Source organism: Ctenopharyngodon idella, chromosome 16, assembly GCF_019924925.1.
Source record: "Ctenopharyngodon idella isolate HZGC_01 chromosome 16, HZGC01, whole genome shotgun sequence".
Lineage (NCBI taxonomy): Eukaryota > Metazoa > Chordata > Actinopteri > Cypriniformes > Xenocyprididae > Ctenopharyngodon > Ctenopharyngodon idella.
In genome coordinates, this window is record NC_067235.1 from 35,402,191 (window position 1) to 35,423,611 (window position 21,421).

At 33.9% G+C, this 21,421-nt stretch overlaps 2 protein-coding genes across 5 annotated transcripts in view; both read right to left on the reverse strand.

Annotated features, from left to right (window-relative positions):
• Positions 1–10,727, reverse strand: part of LOC127497330 (5-azacytidine-induced protein 2-like) — a 14,127-nt gene extending 3,400 nt beyond the window's left edge. For both annotated transcript variants that reach the window (XM_051865744.1, XM_051865743.1), the window contains exons 1-7: positions 10,611–10,727; positions 9,358–9,580; positions 9,007–9,123; positions 8,828–8,927; positions 6,895–7,022; positions 6,447–6,508; positions 5,793–5,920 (exon numbers count right to left, since the gene is read on the reverse strand). In XM_051865744.1, coding sequence (XP_051721704.1) covers positions 5,793–5,920; positions 6,447–6,508; positions 6,895–7,022; positions 8,828–8,927; positions 9,007–9,123; positions 9,358–9,573 — 751 coding nt within the window. In that variant the 5' untranslated portion in view covers positions 9,574–9,580; positions 10,611–10,727. The remainder of the gene's footprint in view (positions 1–5,792; positions 5,921–6,446; positions 6,509–6,894; positions 7,023–8,827; positions 8,928–9,006; positions 9,124–9,357; positions 9,581–10,610) is intronic.
• A 3,469-nt stretch (positions 10,728–14,196) lies between these two features.
• On the reverse strand, positions 14,197–21,059 carry LOC127497333 (nuclear receptor coactivator 7-like). 3 transcript variants are annotated; one of them, XM_051865754.1, is made up of 7 exons: positions 20,903–21,059; positions 19,002–19,152; positions 17,567–17,692; positions 17,308–17,460; positions 16,055–16,150; positions 15,896–15,969; positions 14,197–14,966 (listed from the first exon to the last, which is right to left on the reverse strand). In XM_051865754.1, the coding sequence occupies exons 1-7, from the start codon at positions 20,926–20,928 to the stop codon at positions 14,831–14,833; spliced, it is 762 nt and encodes a 253-aa protein (XP_051721714.1). In that variant the 5' UTR covers positions 20,929–21,059; the 3' UTR covers positions 14,197–14,830. The 3 variants fall into 3 exon arrangements, with proteins under 3 accessions (XP_051721714.1, XP_051721713.1, XP_051721715.1); XM_051865753.1 differs by lacking the exon at positions 20,903–21,059 and having other exon boundaries at positions 19,002–20,888; XM_051865755.1 differs by lacking the exons at positions 19,002–19,152; positions 20,903–21,059 and adding an exon at positions 17,808–18,524.
• Between the last annotated feature and the right edge of the window lie 362 nt (positions 21,060–21,421).

Here is a 21,421-nt window from a genome sequence, read left to right on the forward strand (position 1 = left end):
TTTATTTATTCAATTTATATATTTTTATTATAAAATTAAAATTTTTTATAATAGTTATAAAAGTTATTTATTTTTGTATTCATAATCTATCTATCTATCTATATATATATAATTAATCAATGAATATAAAAATAAGTAAATAAATAAAATTTAATAAATGATATACAGTGGGTACGGACAGTATTCAGACCCCCTTAAATTTTTCACTCTTTGTTATATTGCAGCCATTTGCTAAAATCATTTAAGTTCATTTTTTTCCTCATTAATGTACACACAGCACCCCATATTGACAGAAATACACAGAATTGTCGACATTTTTGCAGATTTATTAAAAAAGGAAAACTGAAATATCACATGGTCCTAAGTATTCAGACCCTTTGCTGTGACACTCATATATTTAACTCAGGTGCTGTCCATTTCTTCTGATCATCCTTGAGATGGTTCTACACCTTCATTTGAGTCCAGCTGTGTTTGATTATACTGATTGGACTTGATTAGGAAAGCCACACACCTGTCTATATAAGACATTACAGCTCACAGTGCATGTCAGAGCAAATGAGAATCATGAGGTCAAAGGAACTGCCTGAAGAGCTCAGAGACAGAATTGTGGCAAGGCACAGATCTGGCCAAGGTTACAAAAAAATTTCTGCTGCACTTAAGGTTCCTAAGAGCACAGTGGCCTCCATAATCCTTAAATGGAAGACGTTTGGGACGACCAGAACCCTTCCTAGAGCTGGCCGTCCGGCCAAACTGAGCTATCGGGGGAGAAGAGCCTTGGTGAGAGAGGTAAGGAAGAACCCAAAGATCACTGTGGCTGAGCTCCAGAGATGCAGTCGGGAGATGGGAGAAAGTTGTAGAAAGTCAACCATCACTGCAGCCCTCCACCAGTCGGGGCTTTATGGCAGAGTGGCCCGACGGAAGCCTCTCCTCAGTGCAAGACACATGAAAAAACACCTGAAGGACTCCAAGATGGTGAGAAATAAGATTCTCTGGTCTGATGAGACCAAGATAGAACTTTTTGGCCTTAATTCTAAGCGGTATGTGTGGAGAAAACCAGGCACTGCTCATCACCTGTCCAATACAGTCCCAACAGTGAAGCATGGTGGTGGCAGCATCATGCTGTGGGGGTGTTTTTCAGCTGCAGGGACAGGACGACTGGTTGCAATCGAGGGAAAGATGAATGCGGCCAAGTACAGGGATATCCTGGACGAAAACCTTCTCCAGAGTGCTCAGGACCTCAGACTGGGCCGAAGGTTTACCTTCCAACAAGACAATGACCCTAAGCACACAGCTAAAATAACGAAGGAGTGGCTTCACAACAACTCTGTGACTGTTCTTGAATGGCCCAGCCAGAGCCCTGACTTAAACCCAATTGAGCATCTCTGGAGAGACCTAAAAATGGCTGTCCACCAACGTTTACCATCCAACCTGACAGAACTGGAGAGGATCTGCAAGGAGGAATGGCAGAGGATCCCCAAATCCAGGTGTGAAAAACTTGTTGCATCTTTCCCAAAAAGACTCATGGCTGTATTAGATCAAAAGGGTGCTTCTACTAAATACTGAGCAAAGGGTCTGAATACTTAGGACCATGTGATATTTCAGTTTTTCTTTTTTAATAAATCTGCAAAAATGTCAACAATTCTGTGTATTTCTGTCAATATGGGGTGCTGTGTGTACATTAATGAGGAAAAAAAATGAACTTAAATGATTTTAACAAATGGCTGCAATATAACAAAGAGTGAAAAATTTAAGGGGGTCTGAATACTTTCCGTACCCACTGTATATATATATATATATATATATATATATATATATATATATATGTATTCTGTAATGTGAGAAAAAAATACATTATGAAAAATATAATAGAAAACAACAGATAATATATATATTATATATATAGGCTTCATTTTTGTTAGGTAAAATAAAATTTCTTTTATTTTGATTTTGGGATGAAATGATGTTCATTATGTTTTTTGAGACTCACCTGGGCATAAAGTTTGAAATCAAACCAGATCACCACAGAGTCCGAACACTATTTTTACCCGCACAGATGGCATTGTGCTCGTAACATAAATAACCCATGCATTAGTGTACGGCCGCGCCTCAGGGGACGCGTTTCCTTCAGCTCACTAGGTTTCTGTTTTCTCCCTGTTTCTCATCTAAAGAAACAATGAGGGGCTCATTTGAAAACTGATTATGTTGCTGATCTCTCAGAGGAATATATGGGGCATATCTTAAAAAAAAGAGAGAGAGACATATTTCCTTACACGCTGCCGCCCGCCGTCTCGGGCTCTCACAGATTCGCTGAAGTAAACATGGAGCTCTTCCTCATTTTTAACACTCATTCTCATTTGCACCTTTTGCTTTTCCTCTGCAACACACGGGGAATACTAACAAACCCAGAGCGACGATAACCGTACGCGCAGTATGGACAAAAACAACACGCATCTCATATTCACATGCTGTCAGATCAGATAAAGGAGTGATGATTTACAGCTGACCTGATGTGACAGAAACATTCAGATCTGCACAAGCTTCAGATGTTCGACTGACAGATACGTCACAAAATCATTTGAAATGATCTAATGCCCTTAAATATTTATTTACATGTCCAGTATAACAATACATTCTCACTAAAACATTTTAAAACATGAAAAAAGAGACTTTCATGAACATCTGAATCACTGAATCAGAGTTCTAAATTGATTCTTTTAAACAGTTTGAACTGATTCCTTTGAAACAACCTGTATTATGCAAAGCGCTATATAAAGGTGAAAAGGAAATCCATTAAATTAATAACATACTATGCAAAGGAACTAAATAAATGAATTGTAATATTTTCTGAGAAAATATTTCAGCCGATCACTGACACACACCACAGCGATCTGTTTCTGTCTCTTATTGTTTGTATCTGTTGTGTAAGGTCAAGAGTTTGATTCACGAACTGAAAAAACAAATGTATAGCTTGACTGTAATGTAAATCGCTTCGTATAAAAGTGTCTGTCGAATGCATAAATGTAAACGCAAATACAGTCACATCAGGAAGCTGTAGGTATGATGGATTATTGTTTACCGTATTCTGACTTCAAATCAAGAGATCCGAATTTAACAAATGAGAATGACATGCTGAAAACTGAGAATCGCTCCAGTCTTTATTACTTTAATTACTTTAATATCTGAACACCTCTCATATCATTTACTTTTCAACTTTTCATTTACTCACCCTACTGTTCTTCCAGCTTTGATTTTATCATTTTCTTTTTACTGTGCAACACAAATGGACACAAAGGACTATGGAAGCTTATTTCTGCCACAGAATTAAAACTTTTTAACTCACTTTTTTCACAATTCAGATCTGCAGGATGTTAACTCATAATTACAAGATATAAACTAAAAGGAAAATGAAGTCAGAATTGCGAGACGTAACTCAGAATTTGGAGCAAAATAAAGTCAAAATTGCGAGATGTAAACTCGCTATAATGAAAAAAGTCTGCTATTACGAAAAAAATCTGAATTGTGAGAGGTAAACTGCTATAACGAAAAAAATTTGCTATTATGAAAAAAAATCTGAATTGTGAGACGTAAACTCACTTTTACGAAAAAAGTCTGAATTGTGAGATATAAACTCACTTTTACAAAAAAAATCTGAATTGTGAGATATAAACTCGCTTTTACGAAAAAAAATCTGAATTGTGAGATATAAACTCGCTTTTACAAAAAAAGTCTGAATTGTGATATAAACTCACTTTTATGAAAAAAATCTGAATTGTGAGATATAAACTCGCTTTTACAAAAAAAGTCTGAATTGTGAGATATAAACTCGCTATTACAAAAAAAAGTCTGAATTGTGAGATATAAACTCGCTATTACGAAAAAAGTCTGCTAATACGAAAAAAAATCTGAATTGTGAGATATAAACTCGCTTTTACAAAAAAAGTCTGAATTGTGAGATATAAACTCGCTATTATGAAAAAAAGTCTGAATTGTGAGATATAAACTCGCTTTTACAAAAAAAGTCTGAATTGTGATATAAACTCACTTTTATGAAAAAAATCTGAATTGTGAGATATAAACTCGCTTTTACAAAAAAAGTCTGAATTGTGAGATATAAACTCGCTATTACAAAAAAAAGTCTGAATTGTGAGATATAAACTCGCTATTACGAAAAAAGTCTGCTAATACGAAAAAAAATCTGAATTGTGAGATATAAACTCGCTTTTACAAAAAAAGTCTGAATTGTGATATAAACTCACTTTTATGAAAAAAATCTGAATTGTGAGATATAAACTCGCTTTTACAAAAAAAGTCTGAATTGTGAGATATAAACTCGCTTTTACAAAAAAAGTCTGAATTGTGAGATATAAACTCGCTATTATGAAAAAAAGTCTGAATTGTGAGATATAAACTCGCTTTTACAAAAAAAGTCTGAATTGTGAGATATAAATTTGCTATTACAAAAAAAGTCAAAATTGTGAGATATAAACTCGCTATTACGAAAAAAAATCTGAATTGTGAGATATAAACTCGCTTTTACAAAAAAAGTCTGAATTGTGAGATATAAATTTGCTATTACGAAAAAAGTCAAAATTGTGAGATATAAACTTGCTATTATGAAAAAAAGTCTGAGGTGTAAGATGTAAACTCGCTATAATGAAAAAAGTCTGCTAATACGAAAAAAAATCTGAATTGTGAGATATAAACTAGCTATTACGAAAAAAGTCTGAATTGTGAGATATAAACTCGCTATTACGAAAAAAAAGTCTGAATTGTGAGATATAAACTCGCTATTATGAAAAAAAAGTCTGAATTGTGAAATATAAACTTGCTATTACGAAAAAAGTGAATTGTGAGATATAAACTCGCTATTACGAAAAACAAGTCTGAATTGTGAGATATAAACTTGTAATTATGAAAAAAAGTCTAAATTATAAGATGTAAACTCGCTATTATGAAAAAAAAACTGAATTGCGAGATACAAACTCGCTTTTACGAAAAAAGTCTAAATTGTGAGATATAAATTTGCTATTACGAAAAAAGTCAAAATTGCAAGATGTAAACTCGCTATTATGAAAAAAGTCTGAATTGTGAGATATAAACTCGCTATTACGAAAAAAAAAGTCTGAATTGTGATATAAACTCGCTATTACAAAAAAAAGTCTGAATTGTGATATGAACTCGCTATTACGAAAAAAAAGTCTGAATTGTGAGATATAAACTCGCTATTACAAAAAAAAGTCTGAATTGTGATATGAACTCGCTATTACGAAAAAAAAGTCTGAATTGTGAGATATAAACTTGTAATTACGAAAAAAAACCCTCTGAATTGCGAGATTTTGGAGCAAAATAAAGTCAAAATTGCGAGATGTAAAATAGCTATTACGAAAAAAAGACGAAATTACGAGATGGAAACTTGCTATTACAAGAAAAAAACAAAACGTTTATACTTGCAAATGAGAGACATAAACTCGCAATTGTAAAAAAAAAAAAAAAGTCGCAATTACCAATTTTATATTTTTATTTCGTGGCAGAAACAAGCTTCCATAAAGGACGACACAATGAACGTGGATGGTGATTTATTAAAAAAATAACTACACAAAATAAAATAACACTATAATAATAATAATAATAATAATAACAACAATAATAAAATAAGTGTTGGACTGACACAAGGGTGAGTAAATCAGGACAGAACTGTCCTTTAAATCTTTTTATATCTAACAACATGAATCTAATAATAGACGTTCACATCTTATTCCTCCGTTCAAACGCGCCCTCCAGCTGTCACTCACCTCTTCTGAGCATGTGCACTGGCCTCTCTCTCAGCTTCCTCACCAGGTCTGACTGCGACCGAACGGCCGAGTGCAAACGTGACACTTCACTGAGGACGTCCTGATACGACTGTACGATGGCAATCGTCCTAAACACAGACACGCATCACTCATACATCACATGCCATCATCGTTTTTTATCAATAACACACTCATGCGTTTTTTAATTGCCTGCGTGAATATCTGCAGTGGCAAGAGTTCTAAATTCAAAGAGGATGAATTTAAAGACGAAAAGAGATTTACTGTGCAAAACTGTCTAAGATATAATATCAAAAATAAAAATAAATCTAGTAGACCATCATGACCCATCCATACTGGCAAACAGGTGCTACTCTACATATAAAACATTTAAGCACAGGAGAAATGTGTCTTCACTATAAAAATGCCAAGAAAATAAAGAAGTTTTAATATTTCCTGATATTTTCCATAACCGTGGGAGAACCTGTTGCTTGATTTACATCACTGAAAATGTAATGTGAGTCCAATTATGTGACTGCTAAATGTTATTTCATTGGTCCATCTTACAGCTGTTACAATCCCGCCCTCTAGTGGACGCCTGCAGCACTGCACACACACAGAAATATGAAAGAAAAGCTTTTCAAATGTCATAAATACCTGAAGTCTGTCATTTCTTCATGAGACTGATCATCACGAACTACACAGTTTTCAGAGGAATCCTGTGAGAAGAACATCATGAATGACACGCACTGACTAACTGCACATTAATACACATTTAAATATATATATATATATATAAACAAACAAACACACACACACACACACACACACACTGTTTGAGCAACAAACAGGAATGAATCTTTAAATCACACGGCTTGTTGATGAGACAAACTGTTGGATGTTGGCATGACAAAAATCTGCTCTGGAAGTGTAAAAGCCGTCTGTGTCTGTTTGCATAAACTGCTTAAACTAGTCTTACAAGCTGGTCATATTTTTTTCTTCAAGACGGGTCATAACTTTTTTAAAGTCAGTAAGATAAAAAGATAGACTGTTCTAGATCTAGTTTCTGCCGCTGGCCGTGAGGTTTGAGGAGGAAGAGACGCACCTGTCCGGCCCGGCAGAGCTTGTGCAGAGCATTATTCTCTATCTGTAAGCGCTCCAGCTGCTCCTGCAGCGACTGGATCTTTGTGTCCACCTGCCAGTAATCCGCTGTATCCGTCAGACTCCTCATGACTGAGAACACAAACACAGCATATACTGGGATTCAGGGATTGTTTACATCATCACAGCCTCAGCGTGTCATTTCTCCTGTATTAAACTGTTTTAGTAAAAATATATTTGGATAATTATTGCCATTTACGACTATGTATTGTTAAATAAATAATTAAATACCATTCCTTAATCCTTTCGTTAATTTACTGAGAAACAGTGCGGAAAACATGCCTTAATTATTTTAACTGTGTTTGAGTATTATTATATAATATTTTACTACTAATTTTTAATAATATGATGATAATTTAATAATTTTTTTAATATATTTTTAATATTTATTTAATATTTTACTATTATTATTTAATAATACAACAATATAATAATATTTAATACTTTAATAATGTAACAATATTATAAATGTTAATCATTTAAAAATATATGTAATAATTGAATAATATAATAGTAATCATTTAAAAACTCAATATTTAATAATTGAATAAAAATACTTTATTTAATATAATAATTTAATAATTCAACAATCTAATAATATTTAATTCTTTAATAATGCTATACACACATATATATATTTAATAATTGAATAACATAATTGTAATCATTTAATAACTCAACAATATTTAATAATTGAATAAAATAATATTTCTTGATTTAATATAATAATAGTTCTCATTTGAATAATATTTATAATAATAATAAAAAATATTTATATATAATATTTATTAGTTTAATAATATCATAATTATAATTAGTTTAATAATATTGTAATTATTATAATTAGTCATTTAAAAATATTAAATGTTTTATTAATATTATTTAATAATAAATATTGTAATAATGTTATATTTTATTTGTTAATTTAAAAATGTATGTAATAATTAAATAATATATTAGTAATCATTTAATAAATCAACAAAATAATATTTAATACTTCAATAATGCTATATATATATATATATATATTATATATATATATATAAATAAATTGAATAACATAATGGTAATCATTTAATAACCCATATTTATAATTATTTTAACAATATAATATTTAATAATAAAATAATAGTTCTTAATTTAATATAATAATAGTTCTTAATTTCTTAATATTTATATTAATAATACAACGTTTATACATAATACTTATTAGTTTAATAATATTTGAATTGTTTAGTCATTTAAAAATATAATATTGAATAAATTGAATAATATAAAAGTGATCATTTAATAACTCAATAATAATATTTAATAATTTAATAAAACAATAATACTTAATTTAATATAATAATTTAATAACTCAACAATCTAATATTTATTACTTTAGTAATGTAATAATATAACATTTATCATTTTCATTATATATAAATTTAATAATTGAATAGCATAATGGTAATCATTCAATAATATAATATTTAATAATTTAATGAAATAATAGTAATTAAATTTAATATAATAATATTTATTAGTTTAATAATATTATTATAATTGAATAATAATATAATAATTGAATAATAGTAATCATTTAATTACTCAACAACATATTTTTTATATATAATAATTAATAAATACTAAATTTAATGTAATATTTATTAATGTAATAATATTATAATTGTTAATAATGTAAAAACATAATATTATTTAATAATGCAATAATATAATATTTACTTTCTAATCAATGTGGTTTAGTTTAGAAATGTCTGATATATATCAAACAAAACAATAAAACAACAATCATGTGTAGCTTTATGATCCAGAGTCCTGAATCCACACGAGAGTTTGTCCTGCAGGAGAACACGTGAATCACTGAACGTCACCTTGTCTCGTGTCCATCTCTGACTTCAGCTGCAGAAGCTCCAGCTCTCTGGCCTGCAGCTGCTCCGTCAGAACACGCTCTAAATCCACTTTCTCCTTTTTCTGGAAGAAAACGCAGAAATCAGTTTACTGTGTGCATCATGAGGGTTTGAGAGGAATGAGCAGCGAACACTCAAAGTACCACTTTATTCAGCTCCATCTGCAGGTCCTCCTTCTCGAAGTAGATACCGCGGTACGCGCTGAAGGCTTTGTTCATGTACTGCGGCCCTTCAGACGGAGGCGCTTCCGGACGGAAATGCTGCGGAAACATGCAAAGACAGACATGTTCAAAAAGTTTGGATAAATTAAGAAAGATTACAGTTTAAAATAACTGTGAATATATAGTAAAGTGTAATTTATTCCTGGATTTTCAGCATCATTACTCCAGTCTTCAGTGTCACATGATCCTTCAGAAATCATTCTAATATGATGATTTGATGATCAAGAAACATTTATGATTATCATCAATGTTGACAGTCGTGTGGAAACGGACCTTGTCTTCCAGCTGTTTGACTCTCCTCCGCAGCAGCCCGTTCTCCTTCTCCGTGTCTCGCAGCCTCTTCTTGATGTCCTCGTACGCCGTGACCAGCGCGAAGTGAGACGCCACGGACTCATCGCCGGCACACACGGACACCGGGCTCTCGGTCGGCCCGTACGCCGTCTCGTGCTTCAGGATACAGATATCATCATCCACGGCTGGGGACTCCATACCAGAGCTGAACACAAACACACAAACACACTCCCATCACACACCAAAAATTTACATGCATTTTGTCAAATATTACAGTAAATACTGACTAAAATATATCTGATCTGAGCAATGTGGTGAATTACATATTTTATTGATTTTGACTTTGTTTTTGTTGCTGTTTGTTTTCACTTTGAGCTGCATTTTATGTATATGTAAATATATATATATATATATATATATATATATTTGCAAGAGTTCACAGAAAAATGCCAAAAAGTTAAAAACATTAAATGCACAGAAAATTATTATTTTATAAAGAGTAATAATAAAAATAAATGTTATAATAATAATAATAATAATAATAATAATAATATGAATGATAATATAAAAATACTATTTATTAATAATAACTGTTACAATAATAATAATAATAATAATAATAAATGTATCGGTACATCGATGGCTGAGCCAAATTCTTTGACATCTTTGAAATGTAGCCTATAATAATATAATGTGACATTTTACAATTGTTTTTATTATATAAATGTTATGATATTGTAATACTATAACTGTATTGCTGAAGTGGAACCAACGATGATATATAACATTACTGATAACATGTAACGTTAGTATATTACAAAACATTTTCATATTAATATTAAAATATGACTAAAGTGTCGGTATGACGGGGCTTTTATTATACAGATGATTGTCTGTCATGTATCGATCAGCCATTGGTCAAAGTGAAACAGAAAGCAGCAGCTTTGAAGAAACACGAAAACAAGCAAAGGACAAAACGACACTTTGGAATAAAACAAAGTCGATGAAAATAAAAACGCGTCAAATTAAATATTTAGATTATCTGAGGAGAATCAGGTGAAACCGAAGCATTACTGTATGAAGAGCAAATGTCATTTCAGCAGCACACAAAAACACAAACGACAAGCTTCATCTGTCAAACAAACGGACGTGTTTATATTCATCTGCTGATGTTTCTTATCAAATATGAGACTGAATCATTTATTCTCAATCAGTGAAATATGAGCAACACTCACCAGACAGCAGTCAGTTCGGACAGCAGCTATAAACCATGATAGAGAGTAAAACCGCGGTGTCTGAGAGGTTTAACAACAAACACACACACACGACACACTGAAAAAAATAAACCAGCAGCACAAACACTCTCTCCAGGAAGTGATTCTCTCTGGCGACTGTACTTCCGGCGGAAACAGAACTGCTTCGCGCTCAAAGCCAGGCGGGGTTGCTGCACTCGCGCCACGTTAGTTTGCTCATAAATCCGAAAAGATTCATTTATTTTGATTATAAAGACGTTTATGATTATGTAAGTGTTTTCAGCGCTGCAGTTACAGCAGCTCGTCGCAAGGTGGCGACAGAGACAAATAAATACATGAAACTGGCGTTTGCTAGTGTAACATGGTGAACAAACACACAGCAAGCAAAGCAAACTAGTAGTTGATATAGTTGAAATATTTTTACATGCTCAAACCATTCATACAAAACTGTGTCATATTTCTTCTGCTAGTAGTTTGACTTTCAACCACGCGGTGGCGCTGCTCACAGATCAAACCTCGTCTATTAACAGCGGCTCCAATCTGTTTCCCAACTCACATTCTTCACAGGCTCAGAGTTTCATAAAAAAGATTTATTCTGACATAGTTTTTATGTTTTACATAACGCTGTAAAGTTTATTATGAAACAAACTAATACAAAATACAATTTAAGTTTATCAGCCAAGTGAACAAGGTCCAAATAAATAAATCAATCAATCTGATATGCTTATCACTCTATTTACTTTAAAGATAGTAAATAACACATGCATAATTTTAATTTGAAAAGGAATCAATTTGAAAAACAAACAAAACAAACAAACAAACAAACGATAACAATATAGGTCTAGTTCTAAAAGTAGTTCTAAAAGAAAAGCAGAGTTCACACCACAACTGTATCGATTCACTTTACGAACGATTTTTTTTTTCCAGCTGATGAACGATAAATCGACAGCCAATCAGAATCCATCCTGCTTTAAAAAGCGCGGGAATTTAAAGGGATAGTTACCCTAAAATGAAAATGAAGTCATCTTCAGCTAACCCTGGTGTTGTTCTCTTCACAAAAGCAGATCACAAAAAAAGCAGAACACAAAAGCAGAATTTTTAAAAAATGTCCCACTTGTTGGACAATATTCCAAAAGTTCTGGGGATTTACGTTAGGCTCTGGTGAAAAACAAAGCGAAATATACTGTATTATTTAACAGAAATCCTGATTGTTGGTCTTCTCGATTGCGTGTTCATAAGATCACGCGACATGAAATACAACCCATGTACCTTCTTCTCTGGGGTAAATAATATATCCGTTGAAATTCCGGTCCGGTGATATTTGACTCAGCGAAGATACTTTTTAAACAGTTTGATTCTGTTTGCTATTTACTGCTATCATGCGTGAGCGGGAACACTTCTCATTTTGGGGTCTGAAAGGAAAGAAGGGCGTACGACATTAGAACAACAGCAGGGTGAGTAAATGACGACTTTAATTCATTTTAGGCTGAACTATCTCTTTAAAGCTACAGACAAAATCCCTTTCAGTTCACGCAAAAATGAAACTGATCCCATGATTTACTCACCCTCAAGCCATTCTGGGTGTATATGACTATCTTCTTTCAGACGAACACAATTGGAGTTATATTTAAAAATATCCTCCAAGGTTTATAATGGGGGGGGGGAATATGGATGGATGCAAAAATAATGCATCCATCCATAAAGTAATCTATAGGACTCCAGGGGGTTAATAAAGGTCTTCTGAAGCGAAGCGATGCGTTTTTGTAAGAAAAATATCCATATTTAAATAAATTTCATAAAATTTAAATAATTTTCCCTTTAAGACAAGCCATTTTAGAAACGGCATGCACGTGACGTCACCGTCGACCGTTATGACTGCGGTTACGCCCACTGAGTGGCAAAAGACTGAGTGGCAGCATTGGTTTTCAGCATGAATGCCGCGAAAAACACACAAAACACATCCAAAACGGGAAAGAGCTTTGCGACTCACCGTACAAATAGCTTTGACACAAAATCTGAGGTATATTTTTACAGACTGCTGAAAGCCACAGAAAAAAGAAGCAAATGGATCACTGCAATTCACAGAAACAACTGGACTCCAGGCAGAGAAACATGGATTTGCAGTTATCATGTTTCGTGGAAACGATGGATTTTGAGGTCAAATCATACTTTATATATTGTATTTAACTCATCAATTAAATATTTACCATCTTATATTCTGCATAATTGGGTGTTTTTAAATAAACACTGACAAAAACTATACAAGTTTTAGGGCTGGATGATATATATAACATTGATATAAGTGATCACTCCGATTTAGACTTATATTATATAAAGAGTTCACAGTCAGATTTGCTCTATGTATTTCCCCGGTGTCGAAATCAGGCACATATAAATGACAGGAAACACGATTCCTGGCTGCATGCCAATATCCATGGATTAGGCATGTCATAAGGAACACTTTCGAGCCCATCCTTTAGTGTAATCGTTTGTTTTACTTGTGTTTTCGCAGTTTCCCCTATTAAATCCAGTCATGCAGCAGCTTCTTTTGCCACTCAGTCCAGCTGAGGGAGCGTGTTCTGGCGGGAAAGTGACGTCAATGCATACTCTCTATATTTGAATGGGGAAACATCAAATTCTCTAAAGCTGTTAGCCAAGCTTTCAATTAAATTTCATATTTGAAATCACCACTGAAATCTGACAACAAATGTGTGGTAATTTTTTTTTCTGAACGCTCGAATCATGACAAAAACGGCATTTTCCAGACTGGCTCATGCGCATGCGCAGATCTTAGCGCGCGTCTGACTGGAACAGGAGCTTCTAACGGCCGCTGCAGTGACGCGATGACTTTACCACTCGGCGATTGGCTCTTATTTAGAAGGCGGGACTTATTCCGCCATTTTGCGCATTGCACTTTAAAGCTGAAATTCATAATAATACGAGTGCACCGTCTTTAACGTTTTTGATCATAGTTGTTCAAAATTCAAAGTTCAAAAGTTGTTCATAGTTGTTCAAAATTGTGCGTTGATAACTCCGTAAGTAATAACATTTATTGTAGATGTGTTTCAGAGTGTTTTATAGCATAATTGAGTTCATTTTACCTCAGAAGTATTAATGCGTCAATATACGCGCAATGGCTGCAATACTCACATATGCGACGAATCATCTGGTTATTTATTATTTAAGATGTTTATTCGTGTGTGAAAGGGAGTTGCTTGTTATGTATGTTGATGATGAGAATATTTATCCAATGTTTGATAGGCATTTTAGTAATATTATAAGGCCAGTGGTGTCCCAGCCATTTAACTGCACACAGAATATCTCACGATAGTATTTCACAAATAAAAATGTTAAAAAGCAAACTACATGTGGTGAATTAGTGCACTAGTCTGGGAATCATATTTTTTTTTCTCCAGGTAATGCTAATTTTAAATGCAGTGAATATTACATCGCTGAATATAGTTAGAAATCAAGTATTTAAAGTTAATACAGATATAAATATTGTTGTTCTGATATAAAGAGTGTTATTTAAACCACAACTTAACCAGATAAACCAAAACAGACACAGTTTCCAAAAATAATGTTTTATTAGATATCCAAAACCCAAATGCAGTGCCAGCACTGCACAATAAACACAATCAAAATCCCAAAACACAATTCAGTGATCACAAAGTTCTTTAAATACAGTAAAAAAATAACGTAGTAAAATCACAATCATACAGCAAAACATTTTTCCTTTTCAAATCCTTTTTCATGTAGTAGTCGGTCACATAAACCAGTAAGTGCATTTTAAAGTAAAGACACTAAAGCCTTATGTCAGTAGTACTCACAGGCTTCGTTTCAACACTAGTGTGCTACAGTATGTTGCCTACATAGTCTGGAACATGTGCGCTTGAGGCTTTGCATCTTGAGCAATGCCGTTCAGGTCCCATCAGGCCTCTTCAACAGTTAAAGGTTACTGGAAATGGGAACTGAAAACCCAAATCCTGCCTCAACTTGTTTCCTTTAACCACATTTACATTGTTGTTATTTCATAGCAGAATCTTTTATCTAAAACCACATGCAAGTGAGGAAGACGTTCTGTTCGAGTCAACAGACAAGTTCTGCAGGTTTCATTGCTGGAACAAACTCATCGGTTGTTTGTTCAGATGAAACAGCAGTGATAACACCAATACAGCCGGGAAACAGCAGCGGATTTCTGCTCAGATGAAGGTCCAGACCTCCAGATCCTGAATGGTGAAGTCGTGATGGAGGCTGAGCGGCCGGTTGCAGAAGGTGTCGCAGGAGTAACTGGAGCCGCGATACAGGTCAGCGTCCAGCCACAATCCGAACGGACCCCTGAGAGACAAACAACAGCTTTCATTAAAATCTTTGAAAACTCATATTTACATTTATGCAGACACTTTATCTGTTGCATTTACGCCTGCTGCGATTATTGATTAATCGTCTGATCATTATTTGATCGAATTGCAATTATTTGAGGTCAATTTCAATCACATTTTGCCATCCAAATAAGGGAAATTTAAGCGCTTATAGAAATGCCATCAAATGCACAACATTTGTTTCAGTGTGGTAGAATATTAAAATAATATTTTTATTATAATTTGATATTATAAATGAATTATATAAATATTATTAATTTTCGCTTCATTAAAACATAAGTCATATGGGCCAATTCTATATATAATATATATAAGTATAATAGCATTTTTTTTATGTCTGAAACGAAAGAATGGAAAACACTTCTTGTAACTCAAACAGTTTTTGTGTTTCATCACAATCTACTTTTGTTCTACAGAAAGCAGAAGCTCAACATGATCTAATTTTGTGTTGGCCAGAAGAAAGACGAGAGAGTAAACGATGACAGAATGGTCGTTTGCACAATAGACCTTTATCGCACTTCCACATTCAAAAAGCAGAAGCAGAAGCTTCAATACTGTAGTAGTGTAAAACAACGTCCCCTTTAGAACGGGTCGATGTCAGTGATGTGTTTCATCACATCTAAAACACCAGTGATGATGAAACTAAATTAAAATAGATACTCCAATGCAAAAGATGACGTATTGTTCATTGTAAATTGATTAATTTGACAATAAAATTCTATTTCAGTGTAAATCCCACACCTATAATGACATAAAACCTTAATTATGAGTAAAGACTGTACGAATCAAACAGTTCTTATCAAAACTGGTGGAAATTTGAACGCACAGACTGTGATGCAGGTCTATTAGTGCTTTAATGGCGTGAAATGAGTGATGATAACTTACCCTCCTCCTCCCATCTGAAGAGAGTCCAGGAATCCTCTCACGAAGTAGGAGTTTTCTCCACTCCAGCGGAAGATCTGCACATGAAACACAGAAAAGGTCAAACCTCCAGCGCACGCGGTCAGATGTGATTCAGATCAGATCAGACGGAGCGACCGGTACCTGAAACTCTGGACTGAAGCTGTAGAGGAACGTCTCTCCCGTCCCGTAGCAGTAGCTGCTCACTTTGAAAGGGTCAGAGGAAAACGCTCCGAACACCTGAGGGTTTAAAACAACAGGATGGGTCAGCTTTATTTCTAGAGCGCTTTATACAGTACAGAATGTTTCAAAGCAGCTTCAGTCAATTCTGCAGAAGATAATCTGATCAATTCAGTTCAGTTTAATAACTGTGTGAAGTTCATCAGTTATGAAACGAGTTCAATATATCTATAAGCAGCTCTGGAGAGAACTGTGATTTCACATGAAGGGTCTGAAAATGAGCTTTATTTACTGCATTTTTGTTTTGTTCGTTTTTTAATTAGAAAAAAATGAATGGAAAAGCACTTCTTGCAACTTAAAAGTTATAATATAATATGATATAATTATTTTAGTATAATTGAGATGCTATTATAGTTTTTATTAATATTAATATTTTCACAACAATAAAATAAATCATACAGGCCTATTATATTAAAAATTAATTATATAAATCTTATTAATTTTCACATTAAAACTTAAATCATACAGGCCTATTTTATTATTATTTTAAATTATATTATAAATTTATAATATAATAATACGATATAAATATTTTAGTATAATTGAGATGCGATTATAGTTTTTATTTATTTTTTATTAATCATTAATATTTTGAATTTGTTTTTGCTTTTATATTTTCTGTTTTAATTTTAAAGTTTTAGTATTGAATTGTTTTCGCACCATTTTTATCAGTAGTTATATATATTTTTAATATGTTTATATAGATTTTTATTTCAGTTTTAGTTATTTTAGTGCATAAAGTTAAAATAAATGAAAATGAGAAATGCTGCGTTGTCAACTACCAGAAAGAAAAAAAAAGTTTTATGTTTTATTTGATTTCAGCTATTTCATTTCTAGTAATGAAAATGTTTTATAATTATAGTTTTAGTTAAATATAATAACCCTGCTTGCAACACCAAGGTCAAGGGTTCGATTCCTAGTGAATGCATGAACTGATCAAATTTATGAATGCAATGCAAGTCACTTTAGATAAAAGCATCTGCCAAATGCATCAATGCACTGATGAAATTTAAGATTTTATATTTAGCATATGTTAAACACTGTAAATGCACTTATATAAGTAGCAAAATATAATTATGAAGTGTAATGGAAGGTTTAGTGCTGTAGTTACAATAACGATTGAATGACACACGTGCACCTGTGAACTCTGAACTCACCTGATTGTCTGAATCCTTGATGACCATCAGGACGGGTCTGTCTATTTCTGCCATCTGCCGGTACAGTGTTCTCAGACTGGTGCCGTGCTCCGCCGTGCTGTACACCAGCTTCCACGGATAACCTTGAGTCCGAGCCGGAATGTGGTTCATCAGCTGTGGAGATTTACACGTTTACATCAATGAATGCATCAACCACGTTCATCTAAAGCATCTCGCAGCGCATTCACTTCATCAGCACGTGTGTCTTTAGATCACTTACTTGTTCGAGATGGTGTTCTTTCAGGATCTGACTGCGATCTACTAAAACTGGCTGCAGGTCCTCGGATTCAGAGTCGGCAGAGCTGCAAACACTCGGACGACGCTTCTGCTGATTGACAGTGACGATCTGGAGGAAAAGAGATGAGAAAGCATCAGTGACTGAACGTGAACTCACGAGAGTTACAGTAACACTCTGGAATCCCTTTCTCTTCTAGCAGGTTTGGTCATTCCTCAAAGCTCACCTCCACAAACGGCTCCTCGGATCCATTAGCAAAGTACAAGATCTTAATGCTCTCCTGCATTGGCCTCATGTTTAATGGTCTGTCTAGTATCTGCTGTGCTTTGATTCTGTTCACTCTGTTCACGAGCAGCCTGGTTATAATGTGTTTCTCGGCCCGCCCATCTCACATTTCAAGCTTAGTTTCGTTTTATGAAAAAAAAACCAAAGAAGAGGAAGCTTCTCCATATATGGTCGTGTGTAAAAAAAGCGTGTTTCTGCTCGCTAGAGAATTTAGGAGTTTTCTACCTCCACCCACCGGGAAACACACTCATAACTGAGATCTTGATCATTTGTATTTCTCCTAAAGCATTATAAAAAAATATGATGCTTCAGTAAAACACTCCATACAGTTTTGAAAAACAAGATCTGAGCGATAATGCTCCAACCATGCAAAAATTTCATTATAACTCTGAATTTTTATTGTTATTGTCATCATTTTTATTTTTAGTATTACTATTATTACCTTTTTTTGTTGTTTATTTTATTTTATTATTATTATAAATTACGGTTATTATAGTTAAGCAAAACTAAAACCACAAAAAGCATTTTGCTACTTGAAATAACATAAATGCTATAAATAAAATACAAATATAAAATATGAAAAACAAACTTTTTTTTTATTTCAGTTAGTTGCTGCAGCTACTTGATGCACTAAAACAAACTAAAACTGAAATAAAAATTAATAGAAATTATATACACACACACAAACTTTTGTTAGATGCAATTAATCGAATTGACAGCAAAGTTTGTAAATACAGTATAATATATATATATATACACACACAAACATTTATGTAAGATGCAATTATATATATATATATTAATTGCAACTAACATAAGTTTGTAAATACAGTATATAATATATGCATATGTATATATATACACACATACACAAACTTTTACATTAGATGCGATTATATATATATATATATATATATAAGTGCTGTCAAATCAATTAATTGCATCTAACAAAAGTTTGTAAATGCAGTATATAATATATGTATATATATACATATGTGTGTGTGTGTGTATATATATATATATTGAGGATCTTCTAACAAATGAGCCCATCTTTATTTTCCTCAGGTAAGTTCAGTGTACTTTGATCTTGTCAGTACTGAATAAACGTGAATTCTGTGCAACACACATCACTCACCTTCCAGTTTTTGGGAGCAGAATTATTCAGTAAAGTGTCAATCACATTGAGGGTCTCTGGATGGACCTTTAGGAAGTCCTGCTTGCTGGTGTGTTTACTGTAGATGCTCTCTGGAGACCACTGGACAAAGAACGTGTACAGATGGTCCACCCTAAAGGAAAACAAAGACATGCTTGAGGAGTGGAGCTCATGCTCGGGCTGCTTTCGGCACATAAGGTGCATATTTTTACAAGCATTCACATGAACCATAACGCAGAGATTTTCCACATAAACATGTTTTTCACTGATGCACAATGACCATATTCACAGAAGTTTTCCTCAGAAGCTCTATCAGTCCAACAGACTATAATGCATCGACTCTGTTATAGGAAGTTGCAGCCATTCCTTGTAACGTCATCGTCATACGTTCCGGTTGCGCAATGAAAATTCCTTGAGACCCTCTGCTATTGGTGCACAGGAGCTCCAGCACATCTGGAAGGGATATTATAACCTCCTTCCCTGGCACACGCACATGAGGGAAAATAGACCATTATCCCAGACTGTGTGAGATTCAGAAACTGAGGCCTTCGCTGGAACTCAGCTTGAGACGAGAAACTTGAGCAACTTGAGCAACTTGAGCTGAAAACCTACGTAATGCATACTGATGTGATTGTAAAACGCTTTGGGTGTACAATATATGGAATAAAAGCGCTATATAAATGCTTCATCCATTCATTCTTGCCTTTTCTAGTGCAAATGGAAAGATTTTAAAATAAGAAAATATTTCTCAAGATTTGGCAACATTCAGAATTTAAGGACAGGTTTTCCTTGAATTTGAACTGAATGAAACTGAGTTTTATTTATTAAATGTAATGCAAAATTCGATTAAATGTCATTTATGGGTCATATGTATGTTTTTTGTTTTTTTTTAAATAGGTAATTCATACAAAACACAAAATGTATTATTAAAAACTACACAGTACAGTTGCATGCATCAAATTCCACTTGAATTCCACTTCCTTAAATTCCTCAAAAATAAAGATTCTAAAAGGGGTTTTTCGCAGCGACATCAAAATAAAGTGTTAGCAGATATTAAGTCTAATAATATTCTAGTTACATTTATGTTTTGGCCCTGTTTACGCCTGGTATTAAAGGGGTCATGACATGAGAAATCAAATTTTTGGCATATAACAGGTCTTTGTATCATTATTACATCCTGCAAGTTCCATAACTTAAAACATCCTCGTCATCAATAAAAAAGCATTTATATAATCAAGCTGTAAAAAAGCTTTGTTTGGAACAGAGGTGTCATGTGACGTCACAGGGGCACAATCATTTGCATATGACTGCCTCTGGAGGAAAACAACAACGCCTACTTTTACATTATCGCCAGTGTTACCAAGTCCGTGGTTTTCCCGTGGAATTGGGCTACTTTAACACTGTTGCCGTGGGTTGTTTTTCATGTCCGCGGGTTGAAGCGACCTCAAATAACATGATATTTAGCCCCTGGAATGTGAATTTTACCAGGGAAATGGGGTATAAATTGTTTCAAGCTTTTCCACTTTTGACCACTTTCTGAGGTAGCTGAATCGTAGAAATCAAGACAGAAGTGGACGAAAGTGGACTAAAGAGACAGATTAAAACACCAGGTGTAAATGGGAATGCGTCTCCCTCGTCTACTTGTGATCCGATCGACCAGAATGCATCTTAATACCAGGTGTAAACAGGATCAAGTCACCAGAACCTTCACCATCCATAGAACCTTTCCACTTCTTGTTGAAAACGCTTCAGATTTTAAAAATTTCTTTGGAGAACCAAAAATGGTTCTTCTATGGCATTTATTTGTAAGAGTGCATGGATGTTGAAGGTTCTTCACGATTCAAATGCAGCAACGGAGGTGAATTCAAAATCTGTTTACTCACTCTCCCACGCTGTACGCCACACCCATGATGATCTGAAGAGCGCAGACGGATGATGAAGAAGATGTCGATGTGCTGAAGGCTAATATTCACACTGGCTCTCCAGCTGAACGCGACTTTTATACTGGCATCTCAGCTGAGATAAGCTGCTTTTACAGAAAAACCCTCCCAGAAGGTCCTTCAAGGCCAGTCGTCATTGGGCATTTCACAACTGCGTTAGGAAGGCCAGGTGACACATTAACTTCAGACGAGCTTTCCGTGCACTGCAGTGTGATCTCACGTTCAGAGATAAAGTCCTGTCCAGAGAAACGCTGCGTGGAGGAAAAAAACAGCTGCTTCTTTCAAGTCAACATGAAACCAGACTGAAAGGGTTTTATCAGGCGCTTCACAGGGGGTTCATCATGGGATCATTTTATAGATTTAGCTTTAATTAATTAATTTGGTTTTAATTCATTGTTTATTTCAATAGCATTTTATGAATATATGGAAGCTTCTTTCCACCACTGAATAAAAAAAATAAAA

Coding starts and splice junctions, on each gene's coding strand:
- LOC127497333 (XM_051865753.1), bottom strand. CDS start 19,250: ATGGTTCATGTGAATGCTTGTAAAAATATGCACCTTATGTGCCGAAAG. Junction 17,461..17,566: donor AAGAACACCATCTCGAACAA/GTAAGTGATCTA, acceptor AAATCTCCACAG/CTGATGAACCACATTCCGGC. Junction 14,967..15,895: donor CTTCAGATGGGAGGAGGAGG/GTAAGTTATCAT, acceptor TTTGTCTCTCAG/GGGTCCGTTCGGATTGTGGC.